This window comes from Psittacula echo (genome assembly GCF_963264785.1).
Source record: "Psittacula echo genome assembly, chromosome: 2".
Taxonomy (NCBI): Eukaryota; Metazoa; Chordata; class Aves; order Psittaciformes; family Psittacidae; genus Psittacula; species Psittacula echo.
Window position 1 is genome coordinate 90,767,894 of NC_137737.1, and position 27,645 is coordinate 90,795,538.

Sequence of the window (27,645 nt, forward strand, 5' to 3'; positions counted from 1 at the left end):
TACAGAACTAGTCCTTAGGAAGGAAGATGCCTGTGTGGACGTCAGTTACTTTTCATAAGATCAAGATCAATAGAAAAGTTCTCTGATATGTTTTCTTTATTCTTCCCCCACAGTCCTCTAATAGCAGTTTATACATATGAAGATTTCAGAATAATTTCCAGCACACCGGCAGGTTCTGTAGCTGGCTCCCAGGATTCACTGAAATGAGTCTCATCTGGATGTGCTGTGTACTTTCTTTCCATATTCTGATCCTCTTTGATCACAGCAATTGAACAAGGAGTTCAGATGCTTCCTGGTTTTACAACCTGCTCCTCATGCCCCTATTTTTCTTTTTGAAGACCACATTAATAAAAAAAAAAAAAGAGAATATGGTATTCAGTATTAAAAAAAAAAATGCTGTTAATACCTCAGGCCAGCATGAAGGATTTTCGAGTTTCTTACTAAAAACCAGAACTATAGCAAATGTATGTCTTTTTCGCTTCCAGCAGCATGTAGCTCCTTCCTTCTTTAGCTCAGTAATACAATTAAAGCATCCTCTCAGAAGCCATTTTTTCTCCACTGCACTTTAAATTTCACTGTGTTGTTGTTTAAGCATCTTATTGTTGTGATTTTGGAAGGAAATGCAACACTTTGCTAACTTGCAGTTTGAATGCTTCCCCATTTGAGCTTTATATATGGCAGCCTTTCCTGCAGAATGTAAGTTGAAACAGTGGAATGGGACAAGAGACCCCTGCAGGTATTAACTTATGGAATTGCCTCAGAATTGTTAATTCCGTGTGGTTCTGTTCACCCTGTTTTCCTTTAAACAGAGAGAATCGAATTCCGCTTCTTATTTTTTTCTCCTCTGTGTCACCTCCACTCTCTGTGGTTTGCAGTGTTTTATGCTCAGGTCGCTTCTTTTTGCCTTTCTCATTGCAGTCTAGCTTCCCCATATACATGCTGTTCTCCTGTTTGGTGTCTGTTGGGCCACTCTTCCATGCACAGTGGAACCATAGAACCCTCCTGTAGTAAGGCTGTTGGGGAAAGATGTGATAGCCCACCTGAAGATATATTTGCTTCTAGATCTGCACTGCCTTTTGATTTGCTCAACTGTGGATCTGATAGTGAGATTTGTGCCAAACTTGCTTACGACCATGATATACTTCAGTTTTTGTTACTGGCCTGCATGATGTCCCTTCTCCTCCCTTCTTATCCCCTTCTGATGTGGGAATGCAATGTGAATGTCCAAGTTCAGCTTCTGACAGTGGAACATCTACGTTCAGAGCAGAACATCAGACAGAAAATGTCAGTTCACTAAGTAGAATATGTCAAAGGATAGCCTTGCCATTTACCAGGGTGGGTATTGTATAGGAAAGACAAGTGCTCAGAGGGTGTCTCAAGGCGTTGGGCTGCAGAATCTGAAAATTGAGCACAAGATTTTCCTGATGTCATCACCTGATGTAGTATTACTGCAATTACTCATCTAAGGGATTGTTTTGTTTTTCTTCCCTTTTGCTCAGAAGGGTGGGTTAGGATTATTCGTCATTTTTGGCTAAACCAACGCAAAGTTATGTGGAACAGATGGACATCACCAGGCTGCCTTTACCTACAGGTCATTAACACAGCATGTTTTGACAGGTTTGAATAGTTCAGTGTCAGTCTGCACCAGCTACAGTATTATGAATGCTAAAGCACTGATAGCATCCTGCCGTTTCAGTTATTCTCTAGTTCCAGTACAAATATGAAGCCTAAAAAAAGCATCCTTCCCATTACCTCCCCTTTCACAGGGTTGCTTTCTAAAGTTTTTGCAGTAGGTTGCCCTTCCTCATAGAAGTGAGTTGTGTTTTGAGGAGAATAAAAGGAGATATTTCATTCGAAGCTTCAGGAGGTTTTAGACTTACCCTTTCATTTGAATCCATGCTATTAATGTGCATGACTGATTTCATTTTAAATCTAGCTTTGTCAATAAAAAATCATTTGCTTAAATGTCCTGTATCTTTAGAATCAAAGGAAAATGAAAACTTGGAAACATTTATAGTAGATATTAATACCTCCTGCCTCCATCCGAGGTTCCTGCTTTCCTGCATGGGTATGGAAGCATGCAGATGAACACTGCCACACATTTTCTCTGACTGCTTGGGAGAAGCAGCATCATCAGTGGTGACCACCGCATGCCTGCAGCAAGTGACGAACAAGAAAGGAGACCAGACAGGACACATCTTGTACAACCAGGATGCAGAAAACACTGCAGCTGTTCTCACGTAGAAGATAAAAAAACGTCAGTGCTGGGAACAAAAAAGCAAGCTTTCTGCCTTAAGAAAAGCCATCCCACAGCACCACCTAGCAGACACAGACGGGTTGGAATGAGCAGACTGAGGAAAAGACTGGAGCAGAATGCTACTGGAGAATACAGTGTTGAGCAGGATTGTGAGCTTTAAAACAGCTGTTACAACTAATACCTAATGCAGGTCATTGATTCAAGCCGAGTTGTGCTGTCCTTCCTTCATGGAGCTGTTACCCTTTAGCATCGGATATTTGTAGCCTGATGCAGCTAGTTAGTCTGTCTGCATAGCTGGTTAAATACGTCTTCAGTATGTTTGGGGGTTTTTGACTCTGGAGTTCTGTTCTTTGGCCCCATGTATTTTTTAACATACCTAGCTTAAGCAGAGTGATGGCATTGATTTTCTTGCCATTTATGTTCTTGTCTGCACTAGTCCCATCACCCAGCAGCCTGTTCAGGAATACTGCCAAAGCCCAGACTTTGAGCACTGTCCTGCTTCCATGGCTGGGGTAAACATACTAGAAAACAGTTCAGCTATAACTGCTGGCTGCCTCCATTTTTCAAATTAGTTAGTTGATGTGTTTGCTTTTCTAGCGGGGACAGAACATGAACTTGCTTTTGGGCTGCAAACACAAAGTATTTATTTGTGAAACTGCAGCAGCCTATTGCCTTTACTGTCTTACTTGATTAATCTTGTTCATCTCCGTACCTTAAATTGCCTTTTAACCTTCACCCTGCTATCCTGAACAGGTGGATATGAAAGGCTCTAGCAATTCCCACTTGGGAGAGGATGTCTAGGAGCTCAAAGGACTGCAATTCAAGAAGTGATTTCAGAGCACATGCTGTAGTCAGTTATGCTGAACTAGAGCAGCACTGATCTTCCTATGAATTGTACTGTGGATATATGGGTTACAAAAATTGTGACTCAGTAGTAGGAAAGAGTAGTAGGATATTCAGCTTGCAACGGTTTTTAGTGAGACATTATGCATGTAGGCAGATCTGCTTTACTACTCAGAGGTAGTACAGAGAGATCTTTGGCAGAAAGACTGAAACTGGTTCCTTCCAGGCTCAGAGATCTTATTTTCCTGGTCAAAGCAGGCAACTGGCTATCAAGATTCTTAATTTTCTCTGTAGCATTTAATAATAGAAATGATAATGCTAATCATCATCATAGTTATTATTGTTATTATTCAGAGACAAGAACTATACAACTACATCTGTATGTGGACACCTAAAACATTCTTTCAGATGTCATGAGACATTTTACTTTTATGAAAGGAAATGTGCCTATTCAGTACTTTGGAAAATTAAAAAAAAAACAAAACCAAACCCACAAACTTTTTTTTCTGGTATTTCTGTGCTCAGTGTGGTAATATCTTTCATGACCTTCACACGGTTGCTCCATGATCCTTCTCATCTCTTTATGGAATTCTTTAGATGTTTAAGTAAACGTTTTTTTTCAAGTGCAGTGAGAGCCTACAATGAAATATTTTCTAAAAGCAGGTAAAATAACACCAAAAGTAATAGTTCAATGTGATTTTAGTGCTCTCAGTAAACTCACCTCTTCAAAAATTATACTCTACTGAGTTGAAAGGGTCAAATCTCAGTTACATTTGTTTTTGGCTAAATCCGTAGGAACTATTCCCATCAGACATTACACAGCTACCGCAGTGCATTTCAGTTGATCTTTCTGGGATACAAAGGATCATGTTCTGCAGCAGTTTATTTTACTGCTTTTGTGGACTGCTGCCCCTCATTAGGGCATCACTGTATTTACTGATTTTGCTTGCAGTTACTCTTGACTTCAGAAAAAAAGTGGAAGTTGTTACTTCAGGGAAAAGAAAGGCTTGGGGATTTTTTTTTCTTCTTCTCTCTCTCCCTCTTTCCATACGTACTGCTCCCAAAGAGCTAAAACAACAGCCTAGATCTGATCTATGATGCAAGTCAAATCACTGCTGATTATGATCTCATGCTTCTGTGGGTTCAGCTCTTTGAATGACTGTAGCACTTACTTGGCTAAAAACTATACAAGTCCCAGATGCTGAATAATTCTGAAATGCTACATCTCAAATATGTTTCATTCTGACAATAATGAAACTGAACTGTGCGTTAAATAATGCCACAATAAAGGTGTGTCTGACTCTGCAGTGGCTTCACTAAATGCGTTTAGTCCTCAAGTTCAGAGTAGGGCACTGAGGAAGGTAAATGAAGAGGAATCTGGGCTCTGCTACTCTGCTAGCTGCTCCCTTCTCCTGGTTGCCACTTGTGCAAACCTTGATAGCTACAGCCTTCTGGGAATATACACACATATATTTGGTTTTAGTTATCTTAGTACATTGCTGTTTGGTAATTTATACCTGTGGCAAGAATGGTCATGTTTCAGGTGAGTTTGGAGGTTGCCCTGTGGTACTTCTGAGACTCTACTATCTCACTTGGGAGATAAGGAACCTATTTCAGGCTCATCTTTGAGCTGTACATCCAGATTTCCAGGAAAGTAGGCAGATGCGTGTGAGATCAGAAGCCCTACTGCTCCTGTTAGTTTGGTAAGTGAGTTTTCAAGTCTTGAATACTTGTCGTAGCCATGTTCTGAGTCTGCTGTGTAGAAAATGTGTTTCTAACCCTTTTGGTGTGCTAGTGAACTAGGCTGAAATGAAGGATTGCTATCACCGTGGTACTGCTGGAGAACTGAAGCACAAATTCTGAGAGACATAGGAGGCTCATTAGCAAGCCACACAGTATTTTCTTAAGTGCTTCTTAAGTCACTTACTCACAATATCACAGATGTTTACTACAATCACAGACCACGCTCTGGTGTGCAGAGAACTCCCAAAATCTCATTGCATAAAAGTCGCAGGTGATTTGTGAACTGGAAAATACATTTTGGATATCTGTATGGGCATCTGAATCTTAACGCATGTCGGACTCCTCCGTTACGTGGAAATTAGGTAAACACTGTGATCTAATGAAAATAACAGGTGTTATGGGTCTTTCTGCACCCTCATGTCCCTTCAGTATATGTGTGTTTGTGGGGTGGTATGGGCGTGTGAAAGAGGGACAGGAAATAAAGTTACAGGTGCCAAGCTTTGAAAAATAAGGGGTGCTTTAAAATAAAATTCCTGGGCTCTCATATTTTTTATTCATGTTCTGTTATTATTTAGTCACATTTAATCATTTAGACATGGTCCTGGACAACTAGCTGTGGGTGGCTTTGCAGGGAATTGCACAAGATAATCTCCAGAAAGACCCCTTCCAATGTCAAGCCTTCTGAGAATTACTCAAAGTTCCTCTTCCTTTTTCTGCTGCAGTGGTACCCACATACATATGCCTTATACTTTGAAGAAAACTGTAAAAGCCAAATCTTTTTTATGAGTTTTAACAAAGATATTTGCTTTTAGTCAAAACTGCAGGTGGGATCTGGACATGGTGACATACCTGAATATTAGGTTTAGTTCGTTTTCCCAAGCTATATAGAAACACTTCAACTTTTATTATTGAAGCAGGAGTCTGAGGGGTCTCTTTGAACCTCTTTCTCTTCTTTTTATTCGAAACCAAGCATACATCTGTGTTTGTTTGATTGTTGTAAAAGTGAGGGTGGATGTGATGAATTTGGTTCATACAAGTCATAGGAAAGAGGTATCTTGAGATAGAGGAATTACATTATCTCCTTGAATTCTGAAATGTGTTTCTCTTACAAAATAATTATTACTGTGATATGACAGTACTATTGCCTACCATAACATTATGCAATCTTGCCCTTCTCCAGCTGTATGCAGAAGTTGCATACCCACTAGCATTTATGAAAACCAAAATATAAAGTATCTCCATCTGTGTGCTTTTTCAGTGAAAGAGGGAGTTAGAATAATGTGAAATTGGAAGGGCTGTATAAGCAGTGCCTTAGCTACTACACAGTAACTTGTGCCCTTGTAAATACAGCTTCTAAATGCTAGCTGCTTGGAAGATTCTGCCACTTAGCTCAGAAACCCACAACATGTGTCTGAGCTTAGTTACATTTCTGTTTTCATCATGGAGTCCTGTGAATTTGGAAAATCAGCATCTAGACTATACTGATGATGTGAATTCAAAGTGAGAATAGCCACCTTTTCCAGACTTGGGAATGCTGCGATAAATAGATGGTTGCTGTAGAAGTATGACTGCTTCCCTTATGTTTAGTTGCTCTTCAGAAAGCAGCTTTATTCATTAATTTTATTTGGCATATTGTCCAAAGGTACATAAATGGGTTTGGTTTTGCAGTCAAACCACTTCTTCTGAGTTCCTTTTTGTGCTTGATAATACCCAGAATTTTGAGAATACAGTCTATACAGACAGTGAAATACTAGTACTCTTACAGTAATAAGTGATATATATACACATATATCTCCTTTCTCTAGTTTTACTTTGGTTATTTTCTCAAGAGGAGTTTGTGGTGGGTTTTGTTCCATGATTTTATGTATGATATTTACTCTTTCAACAGTTTTATTATTTCAGTAGTTCAAACCACTACTATGTTGCTTTTTAGAGTATCTAAAAAGGATAACCTGTTAACAACTATTTGCTTAAGAAAGATGTCACAATAGATAATGTGTCATAGTTTGGACTCTTTGTTAACACATTGTCTTCAACCATTTCCACGCATTTTATACATAGGTTGTCTTGATTTTGAGTTTTGCTGTTGAAATGTTGTCTATGAGATTGTACAGTGTAAGAAAAGCACTGTCAACCATATCATTAAACTTACAGGGGTTTTCAGGTGAAGTTATATAAACCCAGCCATAGTTTTGGTATTTAATATGAGTACTTTTTAATGGAACTGTTGAAAGAACAAATTTCACGTGCATAAAACCACAGAATAATAACAGAGTAGTTTTCCACTGTACTTGCAGATTCAAATAGTTTTTTCCCCTAGGGCCCTTGAACTCAACCTTGATATTATTTAAACAGGACATCGCCAAGGCTACTAACTCTAGCAAATTGTTTCATGAGCAGTAGGACTAATGAAGCAATTTGGTATCTTTGTTCTTCCCCTTCATTGCTTTTAACTTCCCATCCCACAAGCTCTCAGTACCATCAGTTCTGCCTTGTGTCCCGTGCCGGTCTATGGTACAGCTGGCAGCCTTCAGTGTGGCTGGTGGAAGGCTACATGAGGACTAATTTTCTAGCTGGCTCCCTTGCAAAATGCCTGGAAACTGCTTTCTCTTTTATGAGAATGCTGACGTAGGTTCTTTTGTAATGCAGTTTTCAATTTGAGTAGGAACATAGCTTAATTGCTGTTAAATATGACTGAATTCAGTGGGCAGGTGGCATAGTTACAGAAAAGAGGACAGTGGGAGAGACAGCACAGCTGTCTAAGGAAAGGAGGCTGAAAATAGAGTGCTCCTCATGACTATCATGTTTTTGAGTGGACTTAATCTTATAAGGAGACTCTAAAAGAATGTCTCTGGTAGTTTCCTTATTTCTCTGTTTTCCTGTCTTTGATCATAATTCAGCCAAGCCAGACACCCATTTGATTGGTGAGGACTTTCACAAACGGGGACAGGGTCATCTAAGAGCACCACCTGGGCCATTCTGTGGATTGGCCAGGAGGAAAACTAACTTCATGAAGATGCTGAAGCTATGAGATGCTGCTCTGTATAGCATTCCTGTATCAAACATACTGCAGATCTGTGGCTTGTGAGGCACTCTCAACCATTGTTATGAGGAAATTCTTTTTTGCATCACTTAGAGACCAGCCAGTGTAAATCATAGGTCTAGCTATAATAGGAGGTGGGTCTCAGAACAAGAACTGGTTTGGTGTGGAAATTTGATGTGGGGCAGATAGACTTTCTTCCACATAGTTTCTAATTACTCATGAAAATGATACAGTTGTGATTTAAGCTTAAATCTGGAGCCTGCATTTGCAATGTAAAATATTTCAGAAAACACATTAGTAAAATATTTACTTGGAGGCTTAAAAAAATAAAATAAGATGCAATGTTACATCTTCTGTTTGCCTTTCAAGTTGACAGTACTTCAGCTTTCCCGTATGTAAAATGTGATAAATCACAGCATGCTTTGTAGAATTGTTGCATGATTTGATTATTTGTAGTTGGCTTTTGGATCCTTCATAAAATCATACAATAGAAGATTCTGGGGAGACCTTATTGCTGCCTTTCAGTACTTAAAAGGGGCGTATTAGAAAGATGGGGAGAGACTTCTTAGCAGGGCCTGCTGCAACAGGACAAGGGGTGATGGTTGTAAACTAACAGGGGGAGATTCAGGCTGGATGTGAGGAAAATTTCTTTACAGTGAGAGTAGTAAAATCCTGGCAAAGGTTGCCCAGAGAGGTGGTGGAGGCACCATCCCTGGAAACACTCAAGGCCAGGCTGAATGTGGTTCTGGGCAACCTGATCTAGTTCAAGATGTCCCTGCTCATTGCTGGGAGGTCGGAACTGCATGGCCTTTGAAGTTCCCTTCCAACATCAAACTGTTCTATGATTCTATGAATACCAGGCTGGAAGGGACCTCAAGGATCATTTGGTCCAACCTTACTCAGCAAGCAGGAGGGTAGAGTACATGTCCCAGCACCCTATTCTTCCTAGAGTACACATCCCTATCCTTCCCCAGTACATGTCCTTCCCAATCTTTAAAGTATCCAACACTGGGGAATCCATCACTTCCCTCAGGGGATTATTCCAATGGCTTATTTTTTCTCATTGTGAAAAATCTTGCTTTTGTGTCCAGTCAGAATCTCACCAGGAATAACTTGTGCCTAGTACCCCTTATTTCCACATGACTGCTTGTAAAATGCTTTGCATGAGGTAACACATCAGTAACTTGCCTTAGTAACAGGTTAATACCTTGTCTTTTAAGATCAGTTTCCTTTTCTCTTGAATACAGTGACATGAGTACACTGAGTACAGCAACAAGATTAGATGCCTTAAAAACCAAGATGTCACTCAGCAGCTATATAACAAAAGCTGAAATAGCATGGTATGAAGGGGATTTCAGAGAGGGGAGTGCAAATAAAGTCCTGTCTGCAATTAAGTTCATAAAAACTCTTTTCCTCTCCCAGTTTTTTGGAACACAGCTAAGGAAATATCAACTTGGCCCTGCCCAAGGAAAAGAAGCTGCTGAAACTGCCATTCCCAAACCTTTCCTGTTGCCAGAGGTTCAGCCCAATGACCATCTGTTGAGGACAGAATAGTTCAAGGCTAACATCATACATCAATGTAAAGGGCTGGTGGGAAGGCTTGGCATGCAACTCTTTATAATTATAAGAAGAAGAAGGAAACGCTGTCAAAAGGCCTTAATAATTTCTCCTATGTAGGCACACACACCCCGTTCTTCTGATTGATTTTAGTTTGCAGATCCATCTATTTTCTGGAATTCTAATTCCCCGTGGTTTCATATCTTGTTGCTTATTATCTACCTATGTTCCTATTCCCAAAACATGAAAGATCACTGTTATTCTGTTGCTGAATTGATCAGGGTAGTGTTCAAGAGAGACAAGGTTATTTTTCATTAATTCTGCTCATCAGAAATGCTCATTTTATTTAATAGACATATGACTCAATCCTAAAACCCCCTCTTGTTTTAACAGTGGGATGAACTCTTAAACTACTTTAAATGGGACATCTAAACTTTAGGGTCATGCATTTACAGTAACTACTGAAAAATCGCCTAGTCAGACAGTGTGTTTCCAGATGCTACGTTGCATTAGAATGACATTATACACGTCACAGTGGTTTTCTTTTATTTTTGCATAAGGCTAGTTTAGTATGTACCCAGACAAGGTTATATTGTCTAATGAAATAAACAGACTTTACTAGACAGTCTTACTCTGTGATCCATAACATGAAAATGCTAGGGACCCTTGCTCTATATTAACAATTTGAGGTGCATGTTTATAGAAGAAAAAAGAGAAGAAATAAGATCTGTTCCTTGTCAAAAGCTGTTTGATAGCACATTACATGCTAGCATGAGTTTTAGCAGAAGTTGCTTCTCATGTTGCCGTGGTTTCTCTCAAGCTAAGTATTTTACACATTATCTAAGATAATATAATCACAATTTTTATCCAGACATAGAAGGCAGGTCTACATTTCCTGGTGGTGTTCATTTGGATGGAGTCCCAGAAGATACCAGCATTTGGAAAGGGTTAATAAAAATATCAACAGGTTGAATGCAATGAAACAAAACAATTTGAGGAGAGAAGGAAAATATTAGTGTGAATCTTTACAAGTGAAGCATAATTCCTGTTTTGGACATGAGCTGGTGGCAAATTTCCAGTGAAATATTTTTGTTTTGTGTTTTGCAATGGAAAAAGCTAAAATTTTAATTGAAACCAAACCCTTCTGTTTCAGCAATTTCTGAACGAGCAAAAGAGAAAGACACTTAAAACTGGGGAATAGCTAATAAATCTTTGACTGGGGCCTTTCACAAAGGTGAGATGACACCACCTCAAGAGTCACCTGAGACTAAAGAAGTTTGATCCTTTTATGTCCTATAATCTCCAGGCCCTCCACTGACATCCTTTCCGGCTGAATAATTATATGTAACTTTCACACAACAAACAGTTCTCATGGGAGAAACCAAGGGGCTTTGTCTGATTACAGGGGAGGAAAACAAGATAATGCTCTCACTTTGTATTTCATCCTGCAAAGTTGTGAATGGTCTTCTATTGATCCTGTTGTAAAACAAAGGAAAATGCCATTTTAGGCTATTTAATGGGATGAGAAAATCACTTCCCACCTCACAGGAAGATTGTGATATTCCATTGATATTTCAAAAGAGAGAGAGGGGAATGCCCAAAATCCCCTGCAGCATCTCCTGTCTCATTGCAGGCTCTACAGCACTTGTCTGTATGACGTAGTGATTTCTGTAAATCTATGTATGACATAGTGATTTCTGCATCAGAAATGTAGCTACATCATTAGTTCTTTACAAATGGCTTAACACAGAGGTGATTTCTACCCCCAACATATTCTTTTAAAGCTCCCATCACAATTGCATGTATCCATTTGAGAGCTACTTTGGTCTATAATATGCTTTGATTTGTTGTATGAATTGCCTGCTTCTGTGTACAGATTTTTTTCATTTTACCCCTTCTGCTTCTGGCCCATGATTGCTGATGTAAATAATCATTTCCAGGCATGAGCCTTTTCTTTTCCTGTTGACCAGTCACTAATCACTACTTGCTCATCCCTGTGTTTTGTTGGTAAGCCAGACGAATTTCTTTTTAATAGCCTTCTTTCTCTTCATGTCAGAAATCTCACCGCAGATAAATGACAGAAACACACCACATATGTAACAGTGCACAGACTTTATAATCTTTATGCAGTACATTTACAAAGTTCTGAGAAACTTCATCTTTAAAGTAGTAAATGCATGCATTTCTCTGCCATGCCTAGCGTTATACACTCTGCAGAAAGAAAATCTTAACGAAACATTCAGGTTAAAAGACTGTTGTTTAACTGATAATTTTTTAGCATCTTGCATCTAAGCATATAGGCTTATAAACCTCGATCTAACTGTCCTTTCTGCTACGTCTGTGCTTTCAGTCCTGAGCCTGCAAAGCATTTTGCAACAGTTAATTTGCCTTATTTAAGCATCTCTCTTTGAAGATCTGAGTGAAAATGGCTGAATAGTAAAATGGGATCTAGCATTATTTTAATATATGTCTTTATTGAAGCCTGGAGAACATCTTATAAGGCCCCAGCACATATGAACTCTGTCTCCCTTCTGGAGAAGGGTGATTACACTCATTTTAGAAGTTTTGTGGCAGGTTATTTAGACTTCTACATTTTTCATCATTCTCCTTAAAAGATGCTGACTTAAAGTTTGAATGGAAAATTAAGCTGATTAGAAGGACTTGGCTGAGGTGATGCAGAAGGATCTCATTTTTCTGATCATTCTTGCATTTAGGAGCTATGAATAGAAAGGAACTGGATTACTAAATAGAGTCATCACCCTTTTTTGGAATGAAACAATTGACCTCAAATGTCAGTTTTGGAGAAGAAGGTCGAAGGATAGGAAGAACTTGGTTTGCTTCTATGTTCTGTAAGGCATTTGCAAATCTAGTAGTAGAGGTTTCCAAATGTTTTACATCCTAATATCTCTCCTATTACTTGTTTGACACCCCCATTCTGGTATATTTTTGTCAGGGTTACATAAATGCTCTGTACAACACATTTATAAAGCTATTTGTTCTAGCTGTCGATGTTACGTTTTTTTCCTATGTATATCAGAAAATACTGGGATGTTGTATGTGTCAGGTGATTATGTTTCTAGAAGGCTGGCTACATGTATGCATCCTTGGCAAAGGGCTTTTGTATGTCAGTGTCTGCACATAGCAGACACTGACTACCCGGCTGAGAGCCTCCTTTCACTTTGTACGCATCCTGTCTTACTGCCTGTAAATACCTTAATTTTTACTAAAGTTGTGCTCTGCAAGGGAATACCAACATAAGATTATAAAGTTGTCCTTCCTCATCATCTGGTTTCAATATTAGATTTCTGATTTCTGTCTGATTTCCAGATTAGATGTTTCTCTGAGAACAAGGGCAGACATGTTCCAGGTGCATTTTTTATCTTCCAGGAAAAGAAAGCAAACAAAGAAACAGACACAGTTCTGGGAACTGCTGTAAAATACAGACTACCTTGTGCTAAAGCATTAGTAAGGTAAGAATGTGTTGTGCAGTCGTTGGAGGCAAACCTTCTTTCATACCAAGCAGATAGCTCTTACTGTTCATATCCAGTAGTGCTGGAGTACAACCTGAAGCTTCTAGTGCTGTGTAAACCAACAGTAAAATAGTAAGCTGGTAGCAAACAAGTATATAGAGAAAACAAGGTTTTCTTGTAGTATAGTACCTATATTCCTTTAACATGTGTACTAGTCTCTTTGTCTCTGTGGAAGTGTGCGTGTGTGCATATATTTGTAGTTTTACCAGGTGCTGAAGGAGCTTTTTGAACTATTAGCAATAACAGATATGACAGGAAACCAAAGAGCTGGATGCAAAACTGTGGTTGAATCAGAAATTATAATTTGGAAATGTTATGGTTTTAGTTTCAATTTTAACCTTGCCCCCTCAGGAGGTGAGAACACGTCATATATGAGGAAGAGGGAAGTGGGTTTGTTCACCTAAGATGAGAAGAAAAGTGCCATTAGGTACATTCCAACCTAAATTATTCCAAGATTCTTTCAAGCTCAATATTTATGTTTCCTTTTCCTTCCTTACTACAGAGGAAACGAATACATTATTATGTTAAAATATATCATTATACATAATAATGTACTATTATTATGTATTATCTAAAATTCTTTTTATGTTTTTATTGTAAATGTTGTGTTTAAATATATGTTGTGTGGTTTATTTAAATGATTATATATATATATTAAAATATATATTAATAAAATCTTCCATTCCAGGAAGATCTTTCCTCCTTTTGTGAACAGAAAGTGGTTTTGTCTGCTTGTGAAATATAAAACTGAGCTGCATTGCCAGTGCTAGTGGGATGCCAGCGGGCTCTTCCTGCAGCCCTAGATCTAAAGTTGGGGGCATCTTTTCGTCGCACAAGAAAGACAGGTTTGAGCCCTCTGTGCGCCTCTCAGCAGTGAGCTGTACACTGTTTAAACTGCATATTTCTTTAGCTGCAGCTCTGCCTGGCTGTGTCTTATCAACAGGATAAGTACATGGCCTACAAGGCCATGTCTGCACTTGGATTAGACCTTGGAGGTTTTGGCCATGGTAAATCTTTAGTTGAAAATCCAGCGCATTTCTCCTTTAAATTTGAATAGCATAAATCCAAAGCAACTACAGCACCCTCAGTGAAATATGAAGTTTTTACTCAATTGGGCTTTTGCATTCTTCCTTAAAAAAAAAAAAAAAAATCCTAAATTTTTAAATCAGAACTTCTCAAATTTTTCTTTGGTCTCTAAATCAATGAACTTCCTGACAGTGTTCCTTGTAAAGACTAAAGCCTTTCCTGTCAAGTGATTAACAACTTGGGCAAGCCCTTCTGTGACACATGGGTTTTGTAGCCAGTTGTGTGGTATCTTTAACTGGGTCTGTAACACATTTCCGATTGTCTAAATAGAAAGAGATAAAAAGGAAAGGGACTGCCAAACTCTACTGTATAACATAAAGCAAGTCAGAGGGAAAAGGTTTATAATTTTTCTTCCTCCTTTTACACTGCTGGCTACATCTTATCTTTAGCCAGAAGATACTAACATAATTTCCTCTCAATAAATGGGTTCACACGTGATACAAAAACACAATGACTTTCTTTTCTAACTTAAGAAAAATTTTGACATTTCTTGAATGTTTTGACATTCAGGAATCCTGATTTAATCTCAGGACTGTTCAAACATCCCTTTACCAAGCCAGTGGGTGCGTATATTCCTCAATGAGCCACCTTTTTTAACTAAGTGGTAGTACTTAGGATAGAAATTTGGAATTAATTGCAATAACCAGTGCTTGCAAAGCGATGATACCAGGACTTTTTTTGAGCTAGCACACTATATGTCTACCTCTTTTATTGCTCTTATGATATCTAGTCCTGTTTGAAGTAATAGTGTCATTTTGCTGTTGATTTTAGCAATTGTGATGCTGTTGAAGCTGATTCAGCAAGCAGTTGTGCCCGTCTTCAATACTAAATAAGAGCCCGATAAATCCCAGAAACAGCCGTAAAAACCTTCCTGAAGTTTTTAGCAGTGATTAAAATGAGTAGTGAATTCACCTACTCATGAATGAAATGTGAAACTTGTTTCTATTGCTGCCATTGCTGTGCCTTCTGGGTACATCATGTGAAATGAAATGATGCCAGTGACTGGTTTCTTGCTTCCCTTCACAAAAGGAGGCAAGAAAGTTGATGAATTGCTGTTCTTTTTTCCTGTTAACCGATCTCCCAGTTTTGAGATTTTCAACTATTTTATTTGCAATGTAGTTGTCTACTATATAAATAATTGAAAAGGCATGCCCTGCAAACACGTTTTATAGTTCACTCATGAAGATACAAGGATCTCCCGCTTTGACAGTCATCATAGTTAACCACAAATGGAAACTTTCTAAATAGCTCTGGTATTTTGAACATTGTGAAACAGGCTTGGTTTGGTTACAGCTCTTCCTGTTGTGATACCCAACACTTAACACTTAAGCACGTGTGAGATGCTACAGGCAGCAGTCATGAAGTGATCATTTAATGGATAGGACACCATATTAGAGGCTACATTAAAATACAGCATGCTTCAGATGGGTCTTGCCAGCAAGTATCCCTAGAACAGACTTTTCAGAGGCTACTTTGTGCCATGATGGATTACTAGAGTTGGGTTTAGTGAGCATGTCAGGCTCTGGACTGCCCTTCTGTCTGGCTATCTGATAGGTTATCAGATTTCTTAGAGAGGCTATGGCTCTCTGAAGACTTAGCTTCCAAGGGGCAGTGCAGCTGCTTAGTGATTGTTTCTGTGAAGAAGCACTATTAAAGCAGTATTAAAAAGCCCTGTTGTAGAATGTGTGCGCAGGTTGTATGGGACACATGTAGCTATTAAGTCCTCAGTGTAAGCATTGTGGTGCTTAGTCTAGGGCTGCAGTATTTTGGTTTTGTACTTGCGCAAGGTGTCCAAAGCACCATGCAAGATTAAGAGTGCCCACAGCAGTCTCAGATCCTATTTCTATTGAGCAGGAAACAGCATGTTTTAAATGTAGTTTGTCTCAAAGCTAGTAGCTGTGAGGACTATCAGCAGAAAGCTGCCATGGTATGTACTTTCACCTACAGATACCTCCATTTCGCCTACAGACATCTCCACTTCCCAGTGCTGATTGACTATTTTGAGAAGTTGGAGAAGCCCTGAAAATTTGCAGTTTCGGGAGCTGAACTTAAAGTGTCTTCTGCTAGCTAAATGGCAAGCAAAACACCTTTTCTAATAGCTCCTTTTCTTCAGAACTGCTTCTGGGTGGTATTTATTCCTTATGCTGTCATCTGTTAGCTTGTTAAGCACAGGAGGTTCACACCTGCAGATGGCACCCGAACAATTCATAATCTTGAGCGTTGGTCTGGTGCAACTACAGTGGTTCACTTCAGGTGTGAGGCTTCACAGGACTTGCAGCATAGCAGATATAAGGTATATGGGGATTAGTGCCTGATTACAGCAGGTGCCATGGCCAGCAGGCAACAGTGAGAGCAGAGGTATTGCAGAAGGTCCTTCTTTCTGGCATAAAAAGAGATTTACATAAATAGACATAAGCCCGATGTGTCCCCCACTGATTGCTATCAGGTGGAAATGTGTGGGAACTTTGCCATGGAGTACTTATGTGCAAATGCATCCCGTTGTCACCATGTGGTTAAGCCTTGAGGTTTTAAGAATCATCAAAAGTAATATCCAAATTTCCTTTCTAGGGAAACGATCCTGACCAGATTAGTAGGTAGTACACAAGTGGTTCGCTGGGAAGTAAGTCAATGCCAGAATTGTTTACAGTAATCTGGTAACTCCTATTTTACAAAGTTACTTTACAAAACAAGTGGAGACTTGTTAGAAATTCTTTCAATATGTTCTGTTAAGCAGTTGAATTTGGTTGCTAAGGGAAATGTCATTGCAGAGCAGAAACTGTGTGGTATTGGCCTGACAGGCAAATACACAGATGTCCAGTGCAGTCATGGAGAAGTAATTTGTAGGTGTGTCGTCGGATTTCAGTTTCCTTTAATTTGCCTACCTCATGTTTCTGTGAAGCACCACTGCAGCAGTACAACTGCAAAGTAGTCAAACCTTGGTTAAAGCAGTTTAGCCTTTAACCAAGGCTAAACAAGTGTCTTAAGGGATCTGGTCAGGTTTGTCACTGGGATTTCCTGGCTGTCAGCCCTAAAAGTAACTGATTTGATGATACATCAAGTCTGAGAGTCTGGATTCAACCACAGAAGATTTTGCATTGCTGGTAGTATCATTGCGGTACATCAAGCCCAAATCAGCATGAGCAAGTAAACCCCAAGAAGCTAGGGAAATACCTAGGTCACTCTTCACACTAAACTCTGTGTTTATAGCTGCACATTGCATTTTAGCTCGTTACCTTCAAGTGAGCTCTAGAACATCTCTGTGAGTGCAATAGCTTGAATCTATGCCTATTACACTTGCAATCTTTATTTATAATGCAGACACAGTCACTATCTTTGCGTGCATCTGTGAAATGCTTAATAGTGATTCTTTGTCTCTTAGGAGAGTTGTGTTGAGAGGACTTGAAAAAATGAAGGCATGGGAATGAGTGAATACTGCCAGAAACTATGTATATCCCTGAAATAATTTAGCAATACACCGTAATGATTTTTTTTTTTCCCCTTCCCCATAGGTGGTTACGTTTCAGAGTGCCTACCAGCTTAATGTAATGAGGCACAGACAGGGATTTTCAGGAGCCAGGAGCTTGGCTTATGTCTACATGACTGCATCCTAAAGTCAATTTAAAAATCTATCAATGTCAGAGGAGCAATGACCACATTACTGTAGCAGTAAAATCTTACACGTTGTTGGATAGATATGGTGCAGAACAAGGTAACACAAAATACAGTAAGCTTACAAATACCTGCTTTTCTGGAGCTTGATTCAATAGCAATAGGTTGGAATCAGTGGTGTATCACCTTTTATTTTTCTTTAAATCCATGATTTTGGTTGAGGATATAGCTGATCTGACCTAGAATCAGTTCTGTCAGTAAAAGTCCTCTAAGCTGTGTATGTAGAGACCTGCCTATTAAAAAATCCTTCTCTTTCACATTTTTTTTTATTAAAAACTCCAAATAATCCCTTGAATAAAGAGTTGGTTTTTTACATACCTAATCATGCTAAGCAAGTCCCTAAAAATTCTTACTCAGCACTTGGAAAATTATCTAACAGATGGTCCTTTCTTGAAATGGCATATGTGTGATGAGAGTGATAGGTCGGCTATTGGTTTCCAGTAGGTCCATTTTACCAATGTTGAGTTTTTGCTGAACTCACACTCATAGGGATGTACTGAAAACTGAGTTTGAAAGCTTGGAGGCAGAATGCTCTGTTCCACGATACCACATATTTCATGACAGGGTGGGATAGTCAGAGATTAAACACACTTTCTCCCAAGTTGTGTTAAATAGTAAAGATAGATCTATTTAATAATTTAAGCATTAAATAGTAGTATACAAAAAGAAGAGAGCATGAGGCAAACATAATTTCATCATACAGCAGTTTGACAGGATTAAAAGCTCACAGTGAAAGGGAGAAATAAATGTGTTGAGAAATAAAAACATACTTGTGTTCTTAGCTCAGTAGACTCTGTGTACATCAAGCTTTGGACAGCAATGTTGGGGGTAGGCATAGGGGGGATATTCAACCTTTTATTGTATGTGGCAGTGTTAAGCTTTTGTTTGGATTCATTGGCTACTGAGACTTCCCTAGGACAGCACTATCCCATGAATGAAATTTTCAGCCAACTGGCTACCTTCCCTTTTTTTTCAGTCCTGGCACAGTTTAATCTCTTCCATTCACATGTCATTACCAGATCTGGATCACTGCGCTTGCGTCTTGCTCAGTGTCATTTAACACATCTGGAAATGTTGTGGGTTGCTGAATGACAAGTCTCACTTTTTTCTTCCAGTTCCGCCTGGTGGTAAAGACAGCACTGAAGCTGCTGGTGGTGTTTGTGGAGTATACCGAATCCAACTCACCACTTTTAATCCAGGCAGTATCTACCGTTGATGAAAAGAGAGGTAAGTAGCCTTACCTGAGGAGTGCAAAATCCCAGCACCACTGAGATCAGGGTGGCATTTTGTCACTGATTTCAGTGGTTCTAGAATTGCTGTCATGGTGTCGGCTTTGTGTGACATACCCTTCATTTTATTTATTAAAAGCCTGTTTTAAGTATTCGTGCAATTTAAGATTGCTTTGAGGAATGAGTTACAGTGGGAATGTGAAGAGTGAAAAGCTGAGAAACTTGACTGCCTTTCTGGGCACTGCATTCATTGCCCCTTCCCTGCACCCACACATAGAATAAGCTTCATTGCATCTTCCAACCTCAGAGGCTCCTTCAGGCCAGACCGTCTTTCCACTTCCTTCTGAGAAGCGGCAGTCTGATTTAGAAGAGAAAATGATATCTAATCAGTGTAATCCCTTTGAAGAGAAAGACGAGGTCAGTAATAGTACAGGCTTTATAGTAAAAGCAAAACCATCTGTTGTTACATTAAAATAAAGCCCTTGAGCAGATATTATACTATGAAATCTGTTGCCCTTCAGGCTCATGAAAAATACTTGAATATGTATACTGTATTTTTTACAAATAAATAGAACAAAAATGGTTCTTTCTTGTTCTTCCCACAAAGCCATTGCTAAGCTCCTGGGGCATTCTGTCTTGATGAAAAACATTCCTTTGCCTCAAGGAGAGTTTTTGAGGTTGGGAGAACCATTGTTGTGGTCTCAAACACATGGAGGTTGAAAGCAAGATCCCCTCTGCGGAGCAACTGCCTCCATGCTGAACTTGTTTGAGTGACTTGATATGGTAAAAGTGAAACAAAAAATGCTGGAGGATGGGGACAAAGGTGGTGCCAGAAATCGAAGAAAGTAGCCAGATTTTGCTTTCAGCTATCAGAATGAGTATATTGAAAAGAGAAACTCTAAATTGTCTGTTCTGGCCCGGGAGCAGGCAGGAGCAATTAAAAAAACAACATAGCACTTCAAACAGTGGAGTCTTCATTTTGGTTTTCTGTTGTGAATTAAAACCAATAAACCTTACAATGCCATAAGCATAAATGTAATCACAATATTAATGTAATTGTGAGCACTATGATTTATTTTTACAGTCATTCTTAGTATTTCCTCAGCTCCCTGAACTCACTGGTATTCTCAACATGTTCAAGATTGCCATCTGTTCACATGCTAGTAAACCTCATTGAGGAAAAACAGAAAGAAAAGAAGACCCTAAGCACACTACCATGCTCTGTGTGTTCCCTTCTGTATCTGTAGAATAGCCTTAGGTAAACATTTACATGCCCCAAAGAAATAAAATAACTTAAGTAGCAACATAAAATGTGACAAAAGTGATGCATGTAGTTAGATGGATACATGTTAGGAGCATGAGGAGAGGATTTATGTGATTCTCATACCTGTGGGTTGGCAGATTGTCCCATGAACTCTTGCAAATAACTTAGCCCCAAATATCCAGTTTTCATTTATTATTGTTATTGTTATTTTTAAAGCAGTTGGACTTAGCTACAAACAAGATTATTTTTTTCTTGTTTTGTTTTTTGTTCCTTTTTTGGGTCATAATGTAATGGAATCATAGAATTGTTCAGGGCTGAAAAGACCTTTAATATCGTTGAGTGCAACCATTAACCTAGCATTGTCAAGGCCACCACTAAACCACATCCCTAAGTGCCACGTTTACACCTTTCAAATACCTCCAAGGATGATGAGTACTTCACTGGACAGCCAGTTCCAATGCTTGACGACACTTTACGTGAAGAAATTTTTCTTAATATCCAATATAAGCCTTCCCTAGTGAATCTTGAGGCCATTTTTTCTTGTCCTGTTGCTTGTTATTTGAGAGAAGGGACCAACACCCACCTCACTGCAACCTCCTGTCAGGCAGTTGTATTGAGCAATAAGGTCTCCCCGCAGCCTCCTTTTCTTCAGGCTGAACAAACCCAGTTCCCTTAGCTGTTTCTTGTAAGACTTGTGCTCCAGACCCTTCACCAGCTTTGTTGCCCTTCTCTGGACCCGCTCCAGCACCTCAATGTCTCTCCTGTAGTGAGGGGCCCAGAACTGAACACAGGATTCGAGGTGCAGCCTCACCAGCGCTGAGTACAGGGGGATGATCACTGCCCTGGCCCTACTGGCTGTACCATTGCTGATACAGGCCAGGATGCTGTTGGCCTTCTTGGCTGCCTGGGCACAAACTGGCTCATGTTCAGCTCCATCATTAAGCACCCTCAGGTCCTTTTCCACCAAGCAGCTTTCCAACCACTCTTCCCCAAGCCTGTAGCATCGCATGGGGTTGTTGTGGCCCAAGTGCAGGACCCGGCACTTCCCCTTGTTGAACCTCATACCATTGGCCTTGGCCCATCAATCCAGTGTGTCCAGATCCCTCTAGAGATCTTCCTACTTTCAACACATCAATGCTTCCGGACAACTTGGTGTCATCTGCAAACTTACAAAGAGTGCACTCCATCCTCTCATGTAGATCACTGATAAAGATACTGAATAGAACTGGCCCCAGTACTGAGCCCTGGGGAAACACCAGCTGCCAACTGGATTTAACTCCATTCACCACAGCTCTTTGGGTCTGGCCATCCAGCCAGTTTTTCACCCAGTGAAGGGTACACCCATCCAAACTATGAGCAGCCAGTTTCTGCAGGAGAGCGCTCTATTGTGCTATATTTTTAAATTAGTGGCTTGTAACTGAGGAGTACCTGCCTTTAATGACTGATTTAATGGAACAGAAATACAGAGGAAGAAAAAGCAATGTGCCTTTTCTTGAAATGTTCTCATAAATCTTGCAGGTATATAATTAAGTTTAGCACTGCTTTGAAAAAAGTCCAACGTTTCATGTACATACAAGGTGATGAGATATGACATAATTCCTCAACATGTGTACCACACATGATTAACATAAAGAACCCCGTATTAACTCAGCCTGGTTTCAAAGCAATCCCATCTGTGGTTTCTACGTGAGAATATATCCATCTGCAAAGAGAGATCCATGGATGTACTGGCTTTACTCTCAGATACAAGCAGACTGTAAATGAATAACTTCATGGCCCTCATCTGCTACTTATACTTCCATCTAGCTTCCCCTTCCCCTCACCCTTTCTTGTTTCAGAGCCCCAGGAGAATTTGATCTCTTTTCACTTTAAGCATACTGAGATTTTGCAGGCTCTGGAAAGTAAGGATAGCATTGCACTCTGTTCTCTGGGGCTCCTTTATCACAAGCATTTTTTAGGACAGATTAAAGCCCTGTGACAGACCTGGACACTGTCTCATAATGTTAGTGAATTGAGTTTCTGCTGCCTGACTTGTTATATTATTTGTAAATGGGCTGCATCGTCAGTTCTTCACTTTTCCTACCATTTCACACATAGTTAATATTCACTAAATGAATGCTCATGCTTGTAGGTATGATGTGTATGTTCATTCATTTAAATGGCCTGGAGCTCAAGATGTTGAGGTCTTTCCGAAAGTATTACTACCTCTGCATCCTATGGCTACTAGAGGCAGGCAGTCCAAGTTGGTGGCAGTCCTTATGTATGAGTCTGGCCTGATGCAAAGTTTTTCATGCTTTACGCATACTGTGCACATACTGAGTAGTTGTGATGGCAAGACTTTGTGTAAGACATGAATGACAGCATTAAATTAAATACATAAAAACATTTAAATGGGAAACTGAAAAAAGACTGAGACTTTGAACAATGGGCAGCATTATTAATTAGACTATATTAATTTAATATAGGCTTAATTGTTGCAACCCCATAGTTCTCTTGTGTTTGCGCACCATGCATGACTACTCAGAGTGCTGTAAGTAGCATCAGGGTTGAGGTTCCAGCCTTCCTGTGGGAGTAGCCACAATAAAGATCTGTTACCAGTGAGAAGCCTGTGAAAGGCAGTCGAGCAGTTCTTGTTTTACCCATTAGAAGGCAGGAGAACACATACAAAACTCGACCTCTGCTGTTTTACTTCAGTGAGCCTGTTTCATCACTCCCATCAATTTTGCCCTGAGTTCTACAGGGAAATCATAACTTTATGGGAACATCCCCATGTGCTCCCAGAAGAATCACTGGGATGCTACCTGACCATTCCTTTACATCATCATTCTTCTACATCACAATGAGGTGAAGGAAACAGGCAGGAAAGTAAACCTTTTTGAGAATTAGCAAGCGTAAATGATTATACTTACTACTTTAAAAAGTTAACTCTGTAATATACAAATGTTAAATGGATTTATGTTTTTAACATAGACTTTGCCAAACTTAGATTTGAGTTTAGATTTCTTCCGGCTTTGTAATAGTCTGACCAATACTCTGAAAATGGAAGCTGTAGAATTAGCTCTGCATAATAGTTTCCTCTAAGGCTCCTCCCCATTAAAAGCTAGAGAGCTTTTAGTATTCTCCACCATAAAATTAGCCTTTTAAAGGAAAAGGGAAATTGAGCACCATATTTTTCATATCTCTGTTATGAGCATCATTGTTTTACTACAGCAGCCAATGTATTTAGGAAAGTCAACAGGTTTTTTTACTGTATGGTTTTCCAATGTATCTTTCACAAAGTTTTCTATGCAGCTTGAAAGGAGAGGGAGTTTTTCACTGTTTTCCTATCATTACAAAAATATTGCCTTGAAAAATACTTTTTTCATGTAGACTCCAGCCTCATCACTCATCACATCAGCCTGTGGTCTCATCTTTAAATGGTGACTCTCCAGGAACAACATACTTGTAAATCAAATTTGTAAAACAAATTTGTAATGGGAGTAGATGAGAGCAGACACCTGCTCTACATCTTCCTATACTCCATGCTGTCTGGATCATAGGCTGGAAACTATAGGCTGTCATTATATATTGGCAAGGAATATTAACCCAAGTATAGTAATGCAGTAAGTTCATCGTGCGGCTTCTGCAGCAGAGCTGCCTTGTCCGTACATGGGTAGATGGCCTTACAGTTATTTCTGTGTTCACTTCTTTGCTGTTCAGACTGAGATCATAATGGGGAAAACAGGATTTGAAAAGAAAGGTTGAATCTGGTACAAATTGGAGTAGCTCTGTCAAAGTCACTTGATAGCACTGCTTCCTCTTGGTTTTGGTTAGGGATAGATGAAGAATTTAAAATTCGAGGGTAGATTTTGGAAATTGCCTAGGTTTAGTAGCAGCACCTTAATTAAAGCCTTTGAAGGATGGGTGAGCTATTACAGGGCTTTCAAAAAATGTTTTCTGAAATGGAGAAGCAGCATGAAGAGAATAAAATGATATGTCATCCTTGCAGGAAAACTGCAAGGTGGTCCTGAAAATACTCTTTTATGATAATGGAGAAGTATCAAGACATTCAGGACAAACAAAAATCAAACACTAAGATACTGTCTTTTAAAAACAAAACAGGACTGATCCAATAAGAATAAAACCTGCCTGCAAAATAAAGGCATGTTTGCGTAGAAGGACTCTCAGTGAATAATGCAGTGGATTAAATGATTTTTTTATGTTGTTGTCAACTCATTTGTTTCCAAATGGCATCATTATAAGTCGGACTGGCACAGTTTCCCCATTTAATTTCTCTTTCTTATTTTCTTCCATTTTCATTTTTCACTGGAAACCACAGGAAGACATTTTTGTAGTGAGGATATCATTCCTGCTGATCATATATCATTTGTGAGCCAAGTGAATTTGTTCCACATGTCCTTTGAACATGTACCGCTAAAATGTCTGGTAATATAAAGAATCTGGTAAAGAAGTGTCGAGTGTATATTCATTACAGCCATGTATTTGAATTAGTATTTAATTAGTAATGCATATAAATACATCTGCAGAGCTGAGAGTGAACACCCCCTTTCTTTGATTTTGAACAAGATAAGGAAGCTCTGATTTATTATTCAGTAGTAAAGATCGGAGACTGTCTCAAAAAGAGGGGAAGAGAAAACAGGAGAAATATAGCTGTCTGTGCATTCAGTAATAGACAGGTTTTTCCACACAGTGTGTTGCAATTGCATTGGAAATGAAGATCCTTGGGCAGGCAGAGATTTGATGTCTGTGTAGTACACATGTATATGTATATAATAAAATATCGGCATGAATAAACAGTGGCCACTGAGAGTAATAGATTTCTAACCTCAGGGTCACTCATAGCCAGCAACAGATGGTTGTGAGGAAATATTTGCATTTTACTGCCTGATTATACTCAAACTATGGTCATCCCTCTAGTGTTTAGGGAGGGCTATTGGAATATTCTGCATGTTTTCCTCTGAAATTCAACGACTGTCACAGTGATGCTTGTGTAGTTGAGCTGAGTATCTCTAAGTTAAGGTTAGCCTTCTGCTTCATCTTCCTCACCTTTATCTTTGTGCCAAACAAAACACTGAATTATAGTCCATTATTTACTTCAGTTTCCTGGATAAAACAATTCTCTGTTGGTTTTGTTTGTGTTTTGGTCTGGGTTTTTTGTTGGTTTTTTTTTTTTCCCTTCAGTAAATGCAGCTGTCTGCCTTTAAGTCAAATAAAATAGGACAGTTTTACAAGGCACCTTCCATGCAAGAGGTTATCTTGAGTCTGACTGGTGTTGCCTCTCTGATGTTTTCGGCAAAATAACTCACTAAGCCACTTGGTTTAGGCATCAGATAGCCATGCAAATGCAAACCAACATGCAGAAGGAAGCAAATGCGTAATAACTAGAAGCACAAATTTTGACCTTAGTGGAAAAATTAGAGAAATGTTCTGAAAGATCTGTGGAGGGAATACTTATTGAAATAATTTGAGTAAGAACCACAGCAAAAATCTTTTCTCCTCATTGATCATTTATTTTAACCAAGACACACAAGCCGTAATTTGTGAAAACCGTCATTCTCTGCCGCATTGTTTTGTTAAAAGGACTGATCCTAATGCAGTAATAGGAATAGGAATGTGAGTGACAAGCACACTGAAAGCATAGCTTATAGGTTTTTGAGATTTATCTAAGCCTGTGTAAACCTATGACAGGGCAGGGTAAAATTGCTCCAACCTTAACTTTTAGAAATTTGGGGTTAATCTAACTGATCTAACAAAGCTTCCTTCATCATCAAGGGAGAGAAATTGGTAGCTCTAGGTACCACCTGGCATATTTTAGATCCCTGCATTAGGATGCACTGTAGCTTTCACTGTCTGCATTAACTTTGCTCTCTGTGAAGCCCAGGAGACTGTAGAGGAAGCTGGATCTTTCCACTTGATCTTCTGCCTGGGCACATTCCAATTTGTGCTACATCTTGGATAAATGTTGATGCTATAGCTTTCCATTTCGATCAACATCACCAATGGTTTCTGCTTTTCTTCTAGGAGCCAAGCCATGGTCCAACATCATGGAGATCCTGGAGGAGAAGGATGGGGTTGATACTGAACTACTGGTTTATGCCATGACCTTGGTTAACAAGGTTTGTTTACTTTATTAGCATAACTGGTGGAAATAGTGTTAGTATTTTCCATTGTATAATGGTCTTCTCTGTTGAGAATATATGACAAAGGAAACTTGTCCCAGAGAAGCTGCAGGACAAGCAATCAGCATACTCTTGTTACTTTTGTTGCAGTCATCCAGAGGCAGCAGCTGGGAGCAGAATTGCTATTTTGCTAAATGCTGTGCAGAAATGTGTCACAATATGGCTCCTCTCCGAACACTGACAACCCAGCGCAAAACAAAACAAACTAACTGTCCTTTATCCAAGGGGAAAAAGAAAGCAAGCACTGGTGAAAAGATTACATGCTCACAAATGCTTGCATTGTGCATAATTTACTGGTTCAGATCATTTAATTTTTTTACTGCAAACCAAATATGATGAATTTAACAGATCTAAGTGCTAGTACGAGTGTTTCTGCTTAAAAAAAAGAGGTTACTTTTTTTCTCTTTTCTTTATATTTTCTGGTAGTAGTAATTTTGCAGTAAAATCAAATGTTTTCCAAAGTATTCTCTTGTGCTGTAGAAATTTCTTAGTATAAAATCCTTTAAAATTAATGTCTAGTCCTAAACAAATCTTAGGATGGCTAAATTTTAAAATAGTTTTTTTTGAAGCACACAGAAGATCAATATACTACTAGCAAATCAAAATAAGCTTGTGTTTATGGTTGTACTTAATAGGCCAGAGTATTATGGAATATTGTTATTATTATTCATTATATTTGTTTAAAGATCCTGAGTTTGTTGGTGGACGTAATAAGTAAAGCTGTCTGCTTATTATGCTTATGGCTGCATGGTTGGGGCCTTGGGTTGCTTTGGTGGTTTGTTTTTTTTTTTTTTGATGAAATAATTTCTTTATGGTAGATATTGTCCAGGAAAGATGCCCAAGAGAGACTAACCTCTCCTGGTGCCATCACTGGTGTTACTGTACTTCAGTACAGTACCATACTGCCCTTGCTTCTGCTTACATGATGATAAAGATCCTCTTGACTTTAAAAATCCACCTTATCTCACTGATGTACTCTTTCTGAAAGGCACCACCAGCTTTATATACTTCTGTCTGTAGCTGCTATTAAAGCCGAGGCGACTAGTTTTGAAGTCTCAGTTTTATACCTTGTTGTTTCACGTACTGCTTCCTCTTTGTGAGTTAATTCTCTTCATCATTTCTGCACTTGTAATCTACTTGGTTTTGACTTCTTCAGAAATTTTGTTCTGTTGACTCTTTTATTATCCTATAGTTGATTGCTTTAGTCTGAGTTTTTCTCTATATGTAAAGCTATTTTTAGGAGGA

At 39.1% G+C, this 27,645-nt stretch overlaps 1 protein-coding gene across 3 annotated transcripts in view; it reads left to right on the forward strand.

Annotated features, from left to right (window-relative positions):
• Positions 1 to 27,645, forward strand: part of FHOD3 (formin homology 2 domain containing 3) — a gene marked incomplete at both ends in the record, with an annotated part of 373,934 nt that overhangs the window by 235,051 nt on the left and 111,238 nt on the right. For all 3 annotated transcript variants that reach the window (XM_080639441.1, XM_080639442.1, XM_080639443.1), the window contains 2 exons: positions 18,844 to 18,955; positions 26,243 to 26,337. In XM_080639441.1, the coding sequence (XP_080495567.1) occupies positions 18,844 to 18,955; positions 26,243 to 26,337 (207 nt within the window). The remainder of the gene's footprint in view (positions 1 to 18,843; positions 18,956 to 26,242; positions 26,338 to 27,645) is intronic.